This window comes from Camarhynchus parvulus, chromosome 1A, assembly GCF_901933205.1.
Source record: "Camarhynchus parvulus chromosome 1A, STF_HiC, whole genome shotgun sequence".
Classification (NCBI taxonomy): domain Eukaryota; kingdom Metazoa; phylum Chordata; class Aves; order Passeriformes; family Thraupidae; genus Camarhynchus; species Camarhynchus parvulus.
Genome location: NC_044586.1, coordinates 35,074,581 through 35,086,645, shown reverse-complemented (window position 1 = coordinate 35,086,645; position 12,065 = coordinate 35,074,581). Strand labels below are relative to the sequence as shown.

At 34.3% G+C, this 12,065-nt stretch overlaps 1 protein-coding gene across 1 annotated transcript in view; it reads left to right on the top strand.

The window, feature by feature from the left end:
• The window catches only part of TBC1D15 (TBC1 domain family member 15), a 35,759-nt gene that overhangs the window by 18,193 nt on the left and 5,501 nt on the right, over window positions 1-12,065 (top strand). Inside the window, exons 6-14 of the mRNA XM_030960169.1 lie at window positions 90-189; window positions 1,194-1,391; window positions 2,851-2,979; window positions 4,484-4,587; window positions 4,863-4,957; window positions 6,365-6,481; window positions 9,284-9,384; window positions 10,080-10,179; window positions 10,517-10,614. Coding sequence (XP_030816029.1) covers window positions 90-189; window positions 1,194-1,391; window positions 2,851-2,979; window positions 4,484-4,587; window positions 4,863-4,957; window positions 6,365-6,481; window positions 9,284-9,384; window positions 10,080-10,179; window positions 10,517-10,614 — 1,042 coding nt within the window. The remainder of the gene's footprint in view (window positions 1-89; window positions 190-1,193; window positions 1,392-2,850; window positions 2,980-4,483; window positions 4,588-4,862; window positions 4,958-6,364; window positions 6,482-9,283; window positions 9,385-10,079; window positions 10,180-10,516; window positions 10,615-12,065) is intronic.

The following is a 12,065-nucleotide window of genomic DNA, read 5'->3' as shown; positions in this document are numbered from 1 at the left end:
AAATGTGGCTTCGTAAAACCAGTAAATGTTCTGGGGACTTAACAGAAAAAACAGTTGCACCCAGACACCCTTTTTAAATTTTATTGCAGATCTCCACATGATGAACGGGTTCTTCTTGTGAAGACTCAGAAGTCACTGTCTCAGTCTTTTGAAAATCTCTTTGATGAACCATCATATGGCTTACTACAAGTATGTATTATCTTCAAATTTTTCATTCTGAAGACGTGTATTGAAAAAATGCACCCTTCCATGACACAGGAACATTTGCTGAGTAATGATTTAATGCCATTGTAGAAGCATTAACTATATCCTAAACCAAATGCTTACTATAGAAAGTACACTTAATTGTATGTTGTTTTCTATGATGTAATACCTTAACTTTCCTGTGGTATTATTTCAAACCTATTCAAGTTCATGTTCTCTGTGATTCATACATTTGCCTTAGTATTAGTGGGGAAAGGAAATACTTTAGGAGTTATCACAACATATTAATGATAATTTTCTAAGTTTTCCTTGAGTAAGTATTCTTTTCATTGATGTTTTCTGAGGCTTTTGAAGGGATAATGGAAATACAGCAGCAAAGAGGACAGTTTAGTGTTGGCTAAAAATATGGCGTTTTTTAATACTACAATGGCTTATCATTTGGTGGAGCTTATGGACTTGTGAAAGTCAGGAGGAAAACTTGGGTGACTAAAATGAGGCCAGAGGGTTGATCCACTGATGTGTTGAATTAAAGAAATTTTTCATTAATTAATTGCATTAGTTTCTGGATTTAGTTGTCAGATAAAAATTTGCGTGAAATTCCTAGCAGAGTACATGATTGTTCAGACTGTTTTTTCCGTGAGGGTAGGGAAACTGGGTGTAAGGTTTCTGTTTTGTGCCATGAATCACTGACAGCAAACAGTGGATCTGATCCACTTCTATGTATAGGTCAGATTTACTGAGAACGCTGTTATCCAGTCTTTCAAATAAATTAGCAGTATTATCTTCATACTTAAGATGTGTTTTCTTAATCATGTGATGACTGTTCTGTATTACTACCAATACATGAAACTTAAATAATTTTGAGATCTACAGTACCTTTCCTGATGTTTTCCTTTGAGTACAAGAATTACAAGTATATGTATATATATAAAACAAATATATTATAAACACAGATGTTTGTGTTTTTCTTGTTTTCCATGTTATAACAGAAATGGAAGAAAGATCCATACGTAGTAACAATGGGAAAATTTTCCAAAGTCACAAACTATATTGTTGGTACTTTACGTTCAAGCGATCAATCAAATCAGAGGCGACCACCATCCGAAATGGCAGACTTTTTCAATGACACCATTCCAGGGCTGAAGATAAATCAGCAGGAAGAGCCAGGATTTGAAGTCATTACACGAGTGAGTCTATAAATTAATGCTATGGATGCACTGATTGTTTTTATGCACTCCTTTAAAAGAATGGTAGGACTTGAAGCATGATGAGTTATACTGTTTATGCAATTGTGGCATATTACCATTTATTCTCAGGAGTTAAGATCATCATCAGTTACTTTTGAATATTTCATTTTTATGCATGCAAAGGCAAGTTTTCTTTGAAGGGAAGTTTGTAATTAATGAAATGGTGACTATAGTTATATTAGAGGCACTACCTGAAAAGGTGACCGATTTTATTTTCAGTGTTTCCTTTGAGTTCAATTAGAGCTCCGTTAAGTAAAATTGGAGCATGCAGGCTAATAACCAACTTCCTTGGCTAATCGCTCCTAACATCTCAGTTTCTTTTGAGATTAAAAAAAATGTTTAATTGGATGATTAATGTCTAGGGTGTATAAATTACAGATATATGCATGATTTGAATGAAAGCTAGAATGAACTTATAATTGGATCATGAATCACTGTGGACACCTGTTGGACTCTTTTACAGATATGTGGAAAAAGTTTATTTTTAAATGCTTGTGATTATTATTTGAGCAGCTTACATATTTTTAAAACATTGAACTGTTTTATATGGGGGATTTTTTGAGTTCAAGCTGGTGTTAATATCTCAGCAGTAGCTGCATGAACAATATAATTCTAAGAAGTTGCTGCCTAGCACTTAATTAATGTATCAGTGAGAAAAAGTGTAACAAATGCTATATATGGAAATTAACATTGACCTATATGTCTTAATCTGACAAATGCCTTGGACTTATAAAGAGTTGAAAGACAAATTGATTTGGGGATTGCTATCATAAAAATGTTTTTAGAAAGGAACAATTTACTTTCTGCTGAATTCTCCTGTACGTGGAATTTTGGAATTGAGAGACTAAGCACAAACTGAAACTTTTCATGGGTGTTATAAATTCTGAAAGTTCATACATCCTTGGTTTTTTTAGGAGGCTGTGTACCAAAACTGATCCAGTCACGTTGTGCAGTCTATGTAGGGATAGCATCTCTAAACCCAAGCTGGTTGTCAGTTCTCTCGTAAGATACACTCGTGTATCAGGAATGTGTTTTCGAAGTGGAGCTCCCAGTTGTCCTTGTTTGCTGTGTTGCATTAGTTCATGGGATGCTAGCTCAGAGGTGTTTGTGGAATTAGAAGGCTATTTAAAACACACAGACATCCTCCAAAATCTGAAATATTAACATGTATAGTCAGGTCCTCAGCACCAAGTGTCTTACTCTAAAGATCTGCTTGTGATGGCCCACTCTACTTGCTCAGGTGCAACCTTAGATCCTTAGAGCTGCTGAGGTATGTGCATGTGGAAATGTAATTGCACTGACTATAAGAAACTGGCAGGCTTAGTACCATTTGTGCAGTTGTTTGCAACTACTGAAGCACTTCTTTGGGATTCATATAAGACCTTTGTGTGTGTTTCAGATCGACCTAGGGAAACAGCCTGAAGTTAGTAGAAGAGAGCCTGTGTCAGCTGAAGAATGGGCTAAGAATATGGACTCTGAAGGAAGAATTTTAGATGTTGACTACATAAAACGATTGATATTCAAAGGGGTAACTAGTTTTTCTAAATTCATCAAGACCTATGGCTTGATTCTGGCTTCTACTTTCCTTCCCAAACTGTGGATATGCTGTTTTCATTGACTTGTAATGTTTCATGCAGAACTTTGAACATGAGCCAGACTGTCATTATTGGGAGACTTCATAAAGCATGGTTTCATGCCAGTCAAATACCTCAGCAGTCTTGCAGCTATATGAAGTGCTCTACAAGGAGAGAGATCTTGTTGTGGCTGGCTGAAGGAAATGAGTTGGAAATACAGAAGCTTAAGTGATAAAACAAATGAAAATGACTTTCAGGAAAAGACTAGTATTTCAGTGTTAGGATATCTGGTTTATTCTTTTCTCTTACAATGTTTTTTCCTATCCTTCTCTAGCAGAAGCTTCTAGCTTTGCCCAGCTTTTTGCTGGGATTTGACCCTGTTTAGCAGAGCAGTGCTAAACACTTGTGCTGGTATTTTTAATTTAACTGAGGGGTTTTGCAATATGAATGTGAATTTAGTCTCAGTGATAGAAATTTTGGAAACTAATTGTGTCCTGTAGCTTTTCTACCTAATGTTACTTCAGTATTTCTATATTTTGGTGGGAATGCAGCTGCCTTAATGCATTAATTTTGTGCCTGGTGATGCATGTTTCTTGATGCAAGCAGAAGTAGAGAATTATAGCACTGTTCCTTAATATTTGTGTGGTTGATGTGCTCCATTAAGGACCCTTCCACAATCATGAGAATTACTACAAACCTTTTTCTTCTGTAGCCCACTTTCCTGTCAATCTCTGCCCATTACCAGGGGACTGACTGCTCTATTTTATTTATGACTCAAGATCCCCAAAGTGGGGACTCTCATAACAAAAGTTCCTTATTCTTATGACTGTACTACAGGAGTTACAAGAAACTCTTGATGAGAGCAGGATATGATTCAGCTCCATACATTTTTGTCATCTAAAAATGTTGAGCATTACTTGGGAAGATTTCTGACAAGCAGGCTTCTTGAATGGATACTAGTATTTTTGACTGAAAGATTCATTGAAGGTTGGCTATGTCTTGTGATATGAAAATATTTGTTTAAAAAAACCAAATAAATGGAAGACTAGTCCTCAAGGTCACTTTATGGCAAGACCAGAAATTTGACAACTGTAACCAGAACCAGCATTATATTTTTATACATTTTAAAGGTACTTTTTTTACTTCTTAAAGTTTGTGATGCCTTGTAAGTTCTTTATTTTTAGCCGTGAAGCAAAAATATAGGAAGAAAATTATTTTCTAAAGTTTCTTTTCTTACCTGAGTGTGGATCCCATGCTTCTACAGTATTCTGTTTAATCATTCTCTTTTCCTCCTGTTCCCTCCCAGTGTGCGACCTAGTTAGCACAGGAGCCTTGGCTACAATGTAAAAAGAAACCAACTTGAAGTTGCTACTTTGGGAAGTGTTGTATCAATCTAGGAATGTTTCCTCACAGTGTGGTAATACTTTTGTTGATGGCATCGTGCCCATTTTTCCCTAGGGTCTCTGCCATACTTTAAGAAAAGAGGCATGGAAATTTCTTTTGGGATATTTTCCTTGGAATAGCACTAAAGAAGAGAGAGCAAATCTGCAAAAAAGGAAAACGTGAGTACAGTGACTTTTTTCTTACAAAAGAAATTTAAAAGGTGCATATTTTTTAAGACACAGTGATGTAGAAAGCCCTTTAAAAGACAGCTGCTAAAACTGTTGAATGCAAGAACCTGTGACATTTTCTTAAAAATTGTTTTACTAAAAACATTACATAAACAGGGTGTTGTTATTCCATTTATCTCAAAGAATACATGGAATGAATGAATGAATGCTTAAATTAAAAAAAGGAAATGTGGATGTTTGGTTTCAAAATTGTCGTTCTTCTTCAGGGATGAATATTTCAGGATGAAACTGCAGTGGAAATCTGTCAGTGAGGAACAGGAAAAGCGAAACTCAAGATTAAGAGATTACCGGAGTCTTATAGGTAAATTCATGTTTAGACGCATACCTAAATGCACACATACTTTTAAAAGCTACTATGAAATTGAAGAGCATGCATGAAGAGGCACTAAAAATGAAATGCTGCTCTTTTCAGAGGTGTCTAAACTTGGTCATATACTTAATATTAAAACTTTCTCAAGTAGAGTGACTCAGAGCTTTATGTATTAGCGTTACAAACCGATTTTTGGCTAGATTTTTAAACTTCTTTAGTCAATAACAAAAGACTCTTCATTTTGTGTTATGTCGTAATGTGTTTGTACAGGAAATGTTGCTAAAATAATGACATACAATAAGAATGTGAAAATGCGTCTGTTTGTATTTTATAATTTCTTATAGGGATTTGTGTATGTGCATTCTGACTTCTGGGGTTTTACACCTACTTCTAAAAATTTTATCAAATTTTGCTGAGTATTAGCAGTTTGTATTCTCATTTCTCTTTGGTAGTGAGATTTGGGCACCAGTGTTTTGGATTACTAAATATTTTTTCAGGAGTCAGGCCAAGATTTCTGTGTTATTCTGAGAGAAAGACTAAATTTATTTCAGACAGTTATTCAACAGGCAAGCTGAAAGGGTCAAAGTAGTCTTTTTCTTGGTAGACTAATATGCTATATTTTTAGAGAATGATAACAGAAAAAAATATATTCTGAGTTTAAAAAAGGCCGGGTGTTTGTTTCTGTTGAGACAATTATTTTAATTTTTAAGCATTTGAAATGTATGTGGCAGTATTAGAGTTATGTAGTAAAATAGATTCAAATCTACAAAATACTCCTTTTATCAAATTGCATTCAAAAATTTTGCAAAATTTCAAAATATATTGGTCTTGAATTTCACCTTATTAAGGAGTATGCGGTGTGCTTGGTGTATTTCAGACATCAAAACTACCTGATGAAAGAGGCAGTTTCATCTGCTCTGAGTTACAGGAGCTTGTTGCACAGTATTTATAAAATGCTGTTATGAACTGTCACAGTGTCTTTGAGATGATCATGTGGGAACTTTGCAGCTATGGATTATGCTGTGTCACATCAGTATTCATAAATGGCATTGTAGAGTTAGCTCACATAAAATTGCTTTTAATCCTCTTAAATGTAAAACATTTTTGCTGAATTATAATCAGGATTTTTTCCATAAAATGTATTATCAAAGAAGAGGCTGAAAGCTTTAAAATTTGTTTGTAAGCAAATACTTTCATTGGAGATAGGAAGGATTTTATTTATTTTAAAACATTCTTTATTTTGAAATGACATTCAGTTATGCAGTTGTCTTAAACACTTCAAAGCTTTGCAACAGTGTTTGAGGAAGAAATCATCAGCTTAGATATTCTGAATTAATTTGATACTGGCTTTGTACAACTGGTTTTCAAAGTGTTTTTAAATCTGGACTGTTTTCTTAGAAAAAGATGTTAACAGGACAGATCGAACAAATAAGTTCTATGAAGGCGAAGATAATCCAGGACTGATTTTACTTCATGATATTTTGATGACCTATTGCATGTATGACTTTGACTTAGGTAAGTTGTGTCCCTCTGAATGTAAAAGCCTTCTTGGCTTCTGATATGCAGCTTTGCTTATGCGAAGTCCTATTAATAGAATTGAACTTGTATTGATTGCAATGCTTTTTGTAAATGTTTTAAAAAAGATTGAATAGTTTGTAGTGTTCAATAATGTAGATAACTTTGTTCAGTTTTTCTTTCTCTTTTCAATTTGGTGTCTGTCTGGGGCATCTGAACTCATCAATTGTGGTGGAAATTAAGTGGTAGTTTGTCTTCACCACAGACCTACTGTTGTGGGGCTCTTTTGTTGTTTTTGGGGTTTTTGTGTGGTTTTTGTGGTTTAGGTTTTTTTGACTGAACTTTTTAAAAAGAATTGAAGCAGTCTTGCTTTTCAGAGTTTTAAATGGGTTTGGGTCTTTGGAGCTTGAGTGTTATATATGTTTTTAAGACTGATAATATCAATAAAAATGATAAGCCAGCTGCCACTGTTGTAGTTAAAGCTCAGCATGCTGAACCAGCTGTTTGTAAACATGGTGTTCTTGTGAATATTTTAAAAGCTGGTTCTTGAGAAGTCCACTTAGCAATCTGTCAAAAATTACATTTTAGTACATGCATCTGCTGCAGAGAGAAGAGCATATAACATCTTTAATTGCACTGTTAATGTGATGGCCAAGTCTTGATTTCTTGTTAATTGTCTTGGGAGGGAGGGAAAAGATACTTGCAGTTGGTTCCCCCTTCACCCTTGGCATGACATTTGGCTGTTGTATACTTTGGAGGTTTTCTGCGTATTCTGTATCAGAATAGTTTTGGGATTCTAAAATTCCACTTTGTGCCAGATTTTGAAAACAAAAAGTAAGATTAAATCTTACTTTTAACCTCTAGTAAACATGCTGCAGGGCTGTAGTTCTTGTCAACTTTCGTTCTCCCTGAAAGAGAGTCTTGATCTTTGGCTTGAAAAAAGAGAAAACTGAAACTGATGGTTTAAACATGTAGCTCTGTTTCATCTCTTTCCACATTTCAGCATTCATTAATGCACAGTGACATTATAGGTGAAAGTAAACCAGATTCACCACCCACTCTGTTAAAAACATGGTTGAGATGGCTTAAATGTGCACACTGGATAAGTCTTTTGTTTTATAAACAAGCAGGAATAATGGAAATACAGTAAATTTGGCATAGTAACTGTCCAAGGCTTCAAGGCATTGGTGTAGTGCTGCTCTTAATCTTTTGACAGCAGCTTTAGAGGGGGCTGAGTAATGCCACAAGCTGCCATATAGGGGAGGGGACAGAACAGCTGTTAATAGAATATATTTCTGAAGTAATTCCTTAAGTCTGCATTAATGAAATTAGCTTTATTATTAAATGGACTTTTAAACTGTCTTAGACAGAATTTTCTCTGCATTTATTTTTAGTTAGCTGTAGTATTTAATGTGGGGAACAAAACTTTTTTCTTTTGACCTTTTAATTATTTACCTATTTGCTATTACTTATTCTATTTTTCTTCTCACAGCTGCTCCATATTTTCAGTTACTGACTCTAAGCCTCTTTTCGGTTACGGAGTTACAATTACATCATTAAGAAATAAAGTCAGCCAACTGAGAAATGTTATGTTGAACCAATCGTTGATGATAGATACGCACATTAATTGTGTTCTCTTATTGAGGGAGGTCAGCAACAATTAGGCAATAAGATAAGCTGACACTAGCATCAGTGGTAATTGGAAGAGTTGGGAAGAAGGGGAAAAAATTACCTGTAGAAATCATTATGCTCTACTTAAATGGACTGTTAATTGCAAACAAGAAAGCTGGAAGAACCATTTAAAAACTAAAAATTTGAAAACCTTTTTTTATACAACTAAAATTGTATAGCTGTTTGTAAAAATGATATGCTTTGGTGGGCATTTTGTTCTCCAGTTAAATGAAAGCTTTTCTTGAAATCATATGAGTACTTTTTAGGTGGTATGAAGTTTATTCACCAGTTCTAGGCACAAAACATAAAAGCACGTCCTTGAATCAGATCTAAAGACGTGTTGCTTTTGTGCTTCTTGCAAGGAATACTTTACTAATTAATTACTGTTAATTCTCACTTTGATGGGTTAAATTCTTCATTGTTGTCTGCTTGGTTACACAGATAGTCTTAGGCTTGGGTGTATTTAAAGTACTGTCCAAGCAGAACAGTCCCAACTTCCTTAAATAAAGGAATCTTTAAAGCATATTCAGTGACAGAAAAAAAAGAAGTGCAAAATGCAAAGTTTTCTTCATAAGGACTGTTGCACTATGTTTTTCTGGAATTGCAACTCAACATCTCTTTAAGTGAATTTGAGAAGAAAATCTTCATTAAGGGAGTGAGTGGGGGAATGCAAAGATACTCAAAATTTTTAAATGTCTAGAAGAAAGTAATCAAGTACAAATAGAAAGGAAATTATGTACAAGTTTGTATTTGTGATGGTGCAAGGTAGAGACTTCATCTTAAAAATTTCACTATATGCTTCTGAATTCTAAATAGGAACATTTTTATTGAAAATATGTTGTGTATCTACAACTCAGTTTGTAGATACTTTAACAGCTATTGGAACAATGTGTTTGCTTTATGTTCTCTCTTGATTGGCAGAAATGGCTTGTAAATCTTATCAGATCTGCAGGATGTTGGTGCCTGTTAATACAAATTCATCTTTACTGGTAGTTGAATCGGAGAATTATAGTATCTGCATGTGCTAATATTTGTTTCACTCAGTCAGTCATCACACTTGAAAAATTACTGTTTAACTGCTGAGTTTAAATTTCTTTTTGCTTTTCCCCCCTCTGCTTTTTCTCCATCAAGGTTACGTGCAGGGGATGAGCGACTTGCTGTCACCTGTCTTGTATGTTATGGAGAATGAAGTAGATGCCTTTTGGTGCTTTGTATCATACATGGATCAAATGGTAAAATAAGGCTTTTTTAGCTCACATAAACAGATAAGCTACAGATGGTATTTGGGGTTAATTTTACTTTATAAATTTCACTGGGTTTTTTCAGTTCTTCTAAAGCAGTCATTTTATGTTTGGAGTCAATATGCTTTTGTTGACTGAGGTTATGGTGGGTTTACAATAGTATTGTTGTGCAGTACAGGCATGTTTGGCTCCTTAAGAATTCCAAAGTAACCATGACATACAAAGTTGTATTTATCACGAGTCCTCAAGCAGAATTTTGTTCACGATAATGGTTTCATTATATACCTGCCTTTTGGGTTTGTTAAATGCAGTTTAGACTTCCCACCAGCTGAAGCTTTTATGAGTTGTGCATGTGGCAAAAGACTGTGTGACTGATAGGAAACTAAAAGAGAATATTTTTTTGTTTGAGTGCTGTCATGCTGCTGGGAAGAACAGAGCTTAATCAGATTTAAACTGTCATTTACTACATACAAAAATGTTAGCAAAGAAATGCAGTTCAGTGCTTTAGTTAAACTTCTCAGTAAAAGGCAGACATTTCATTAGATATAAGTACAGTTAAATATCTATATATTAAATACCTAAAGGGGGAGAACCACTGTTGCAATAACAAAACTTCTTTTAAAATAGCTGCAAATCTCAACATTGAGTTAATAAAAGTGACAGTGCTAATGTTTTATTCCATACAGCATCAGAATTTTGAAGAACAGATGCAGGGTATGAAGACACAACTTATTCAGCTGAGTCATTTGCTTCGTTTACTAGACAGTGGATTTTGCAGTTATTTAGGTAGGTGTATTATTTATGCACAGTAACTGAAACAGCTTCCTGCATTCTGTTCCTCACAAGTGTAAATATAATTCCAATAGTATATGAGTATAGGACTTGTAACTTTATAATGCCTAAAATGTTTAAATAATCACGCCATGCTTATTGAAAAGATAGGGTCATCCTGTTACCGATTTTAAAAATATGCCATACTCTTGCAAATATCTTGATTCTAAAAAGGTCCCGCCATCTTAAAAATTAGTGGTGTAAGCATGTACCTGTAAAGTATAGGTTTTTTTTTTCACCTGTTGTCTGAACCAAATTTGATGCTTCTGAAATGTCACACTCTTATTCCTAGAATCTCAAGACTCAGGCTACCTTTATTTTTGCTTCCGGTGGCTTCTTATCAGATTTAAAAGGGAATTTAGTTTTCAAGATATTCTTCGGCTCTGGGAGGTAAGGAAATATTTCATCATACAAACTCCAGCAGTTTTTGGAGTTTAGAACAAAAAGCATGGATCATTTTGCAAAATGTTTAATACTCTGATAAATTAAAAAAAAAAGGATTTAGTACAATGATCTGAGGACAAGTGAGCGTTTCTTGTCTTTTTAGCCTAAAGAACAACTTGTGAAATACATGAAAAAATACTTATTAGAGCTGGTTTGGATAAATTGGCTGTCCAAAATTATTAGGACAGGAGCCTTCAGCTGATACTCTTAAGTGAAAGTAGTAAATGGAGAGTAGCAGTTAACTGTTAGTGGAAAACAGCTTATGATAAAAGAAAGAGCATTTGTTTGATTAATTCGTGGTATTGGTGATTCTTTGTAGATTAGGTTGAATGAAGCACTGTCAGGGTAGTTTGTGTTAGCCAAAGCCATGAAGAGGATGATGTCAGAAGATTGTTAATCTTGATGAAAAGGCCTTGTGATGCCACATAACATTATGTAACATCAAAATGTTGAAGTTCTGATCATTCTGGGTTAATGAGATCTTTTTTTGATTTAGGTGATCTTGTGATCAGATGAAATAATTAAGATTAACCAATATTTTGTCTTTAATTTTTCGTTGCGGGAAAATTGAGAAGTGTGTCAACAGTTCAGGTTTAATGTTGAAAATGTGGGCACAGTATTCATTGAGAACTCAGACAAACAGAATAAATGTTCAGGTGAACGGAGGGAGTATTTTATAGAACATAACAGCATATGTGTTGAGGAACAGAGGGGTAATGAAAAGAACAGGGCTGAGATGCATAAATTTTGTACTATAATGAAAAATAATGTTATTTCTGGTGTGATGAAAAATAATGTTGATACTTTTATTCACTTTTTTCACTAATGAAAAAGGAGTCACATAAAGAGGAGGACCAGTATTTAAACTGTCTAAAGTAAATATTTTTAGCTTTTTTATCATCAGTTGGTGGAATTTACTAGCACAGAGTATTGAGGTGGTATTTCAACCAGAGGACAAAAAAGTTTATGGATAACATTCATAAATAAGGAAACCAATATGTAAAAAACTAGAAGAATTCTCTTATTCAAAGGTATAAATGATAATGATTTGGGAGGGGAGATGCACTCATCTCTTCCCCCCAGTATTATGTTGTTTTCTCAGTATTTTTTAAAGACTAATTTTTCTTTTTAAGTAGATGACAACAGTATTTTTATTTATAGTTTATAGTCCCAGGCTAGCATGTTTTTATCACCTCTGCTTTAAGGCGTATCTATGTGTACATACAGGAAAGAAACACACTATATTTCTCTCTCAAGTATTTTTTTTCCTCTCAGGAAGATGATGGAAACCTTTTGATATATGATAGTCTTGTAGGTTTCTTATAGCACATCATAATGTATGTTTACTACAAGTATTCAATTTCCTTTCTAGGAGATATGGAATGAGAAAGGGAATA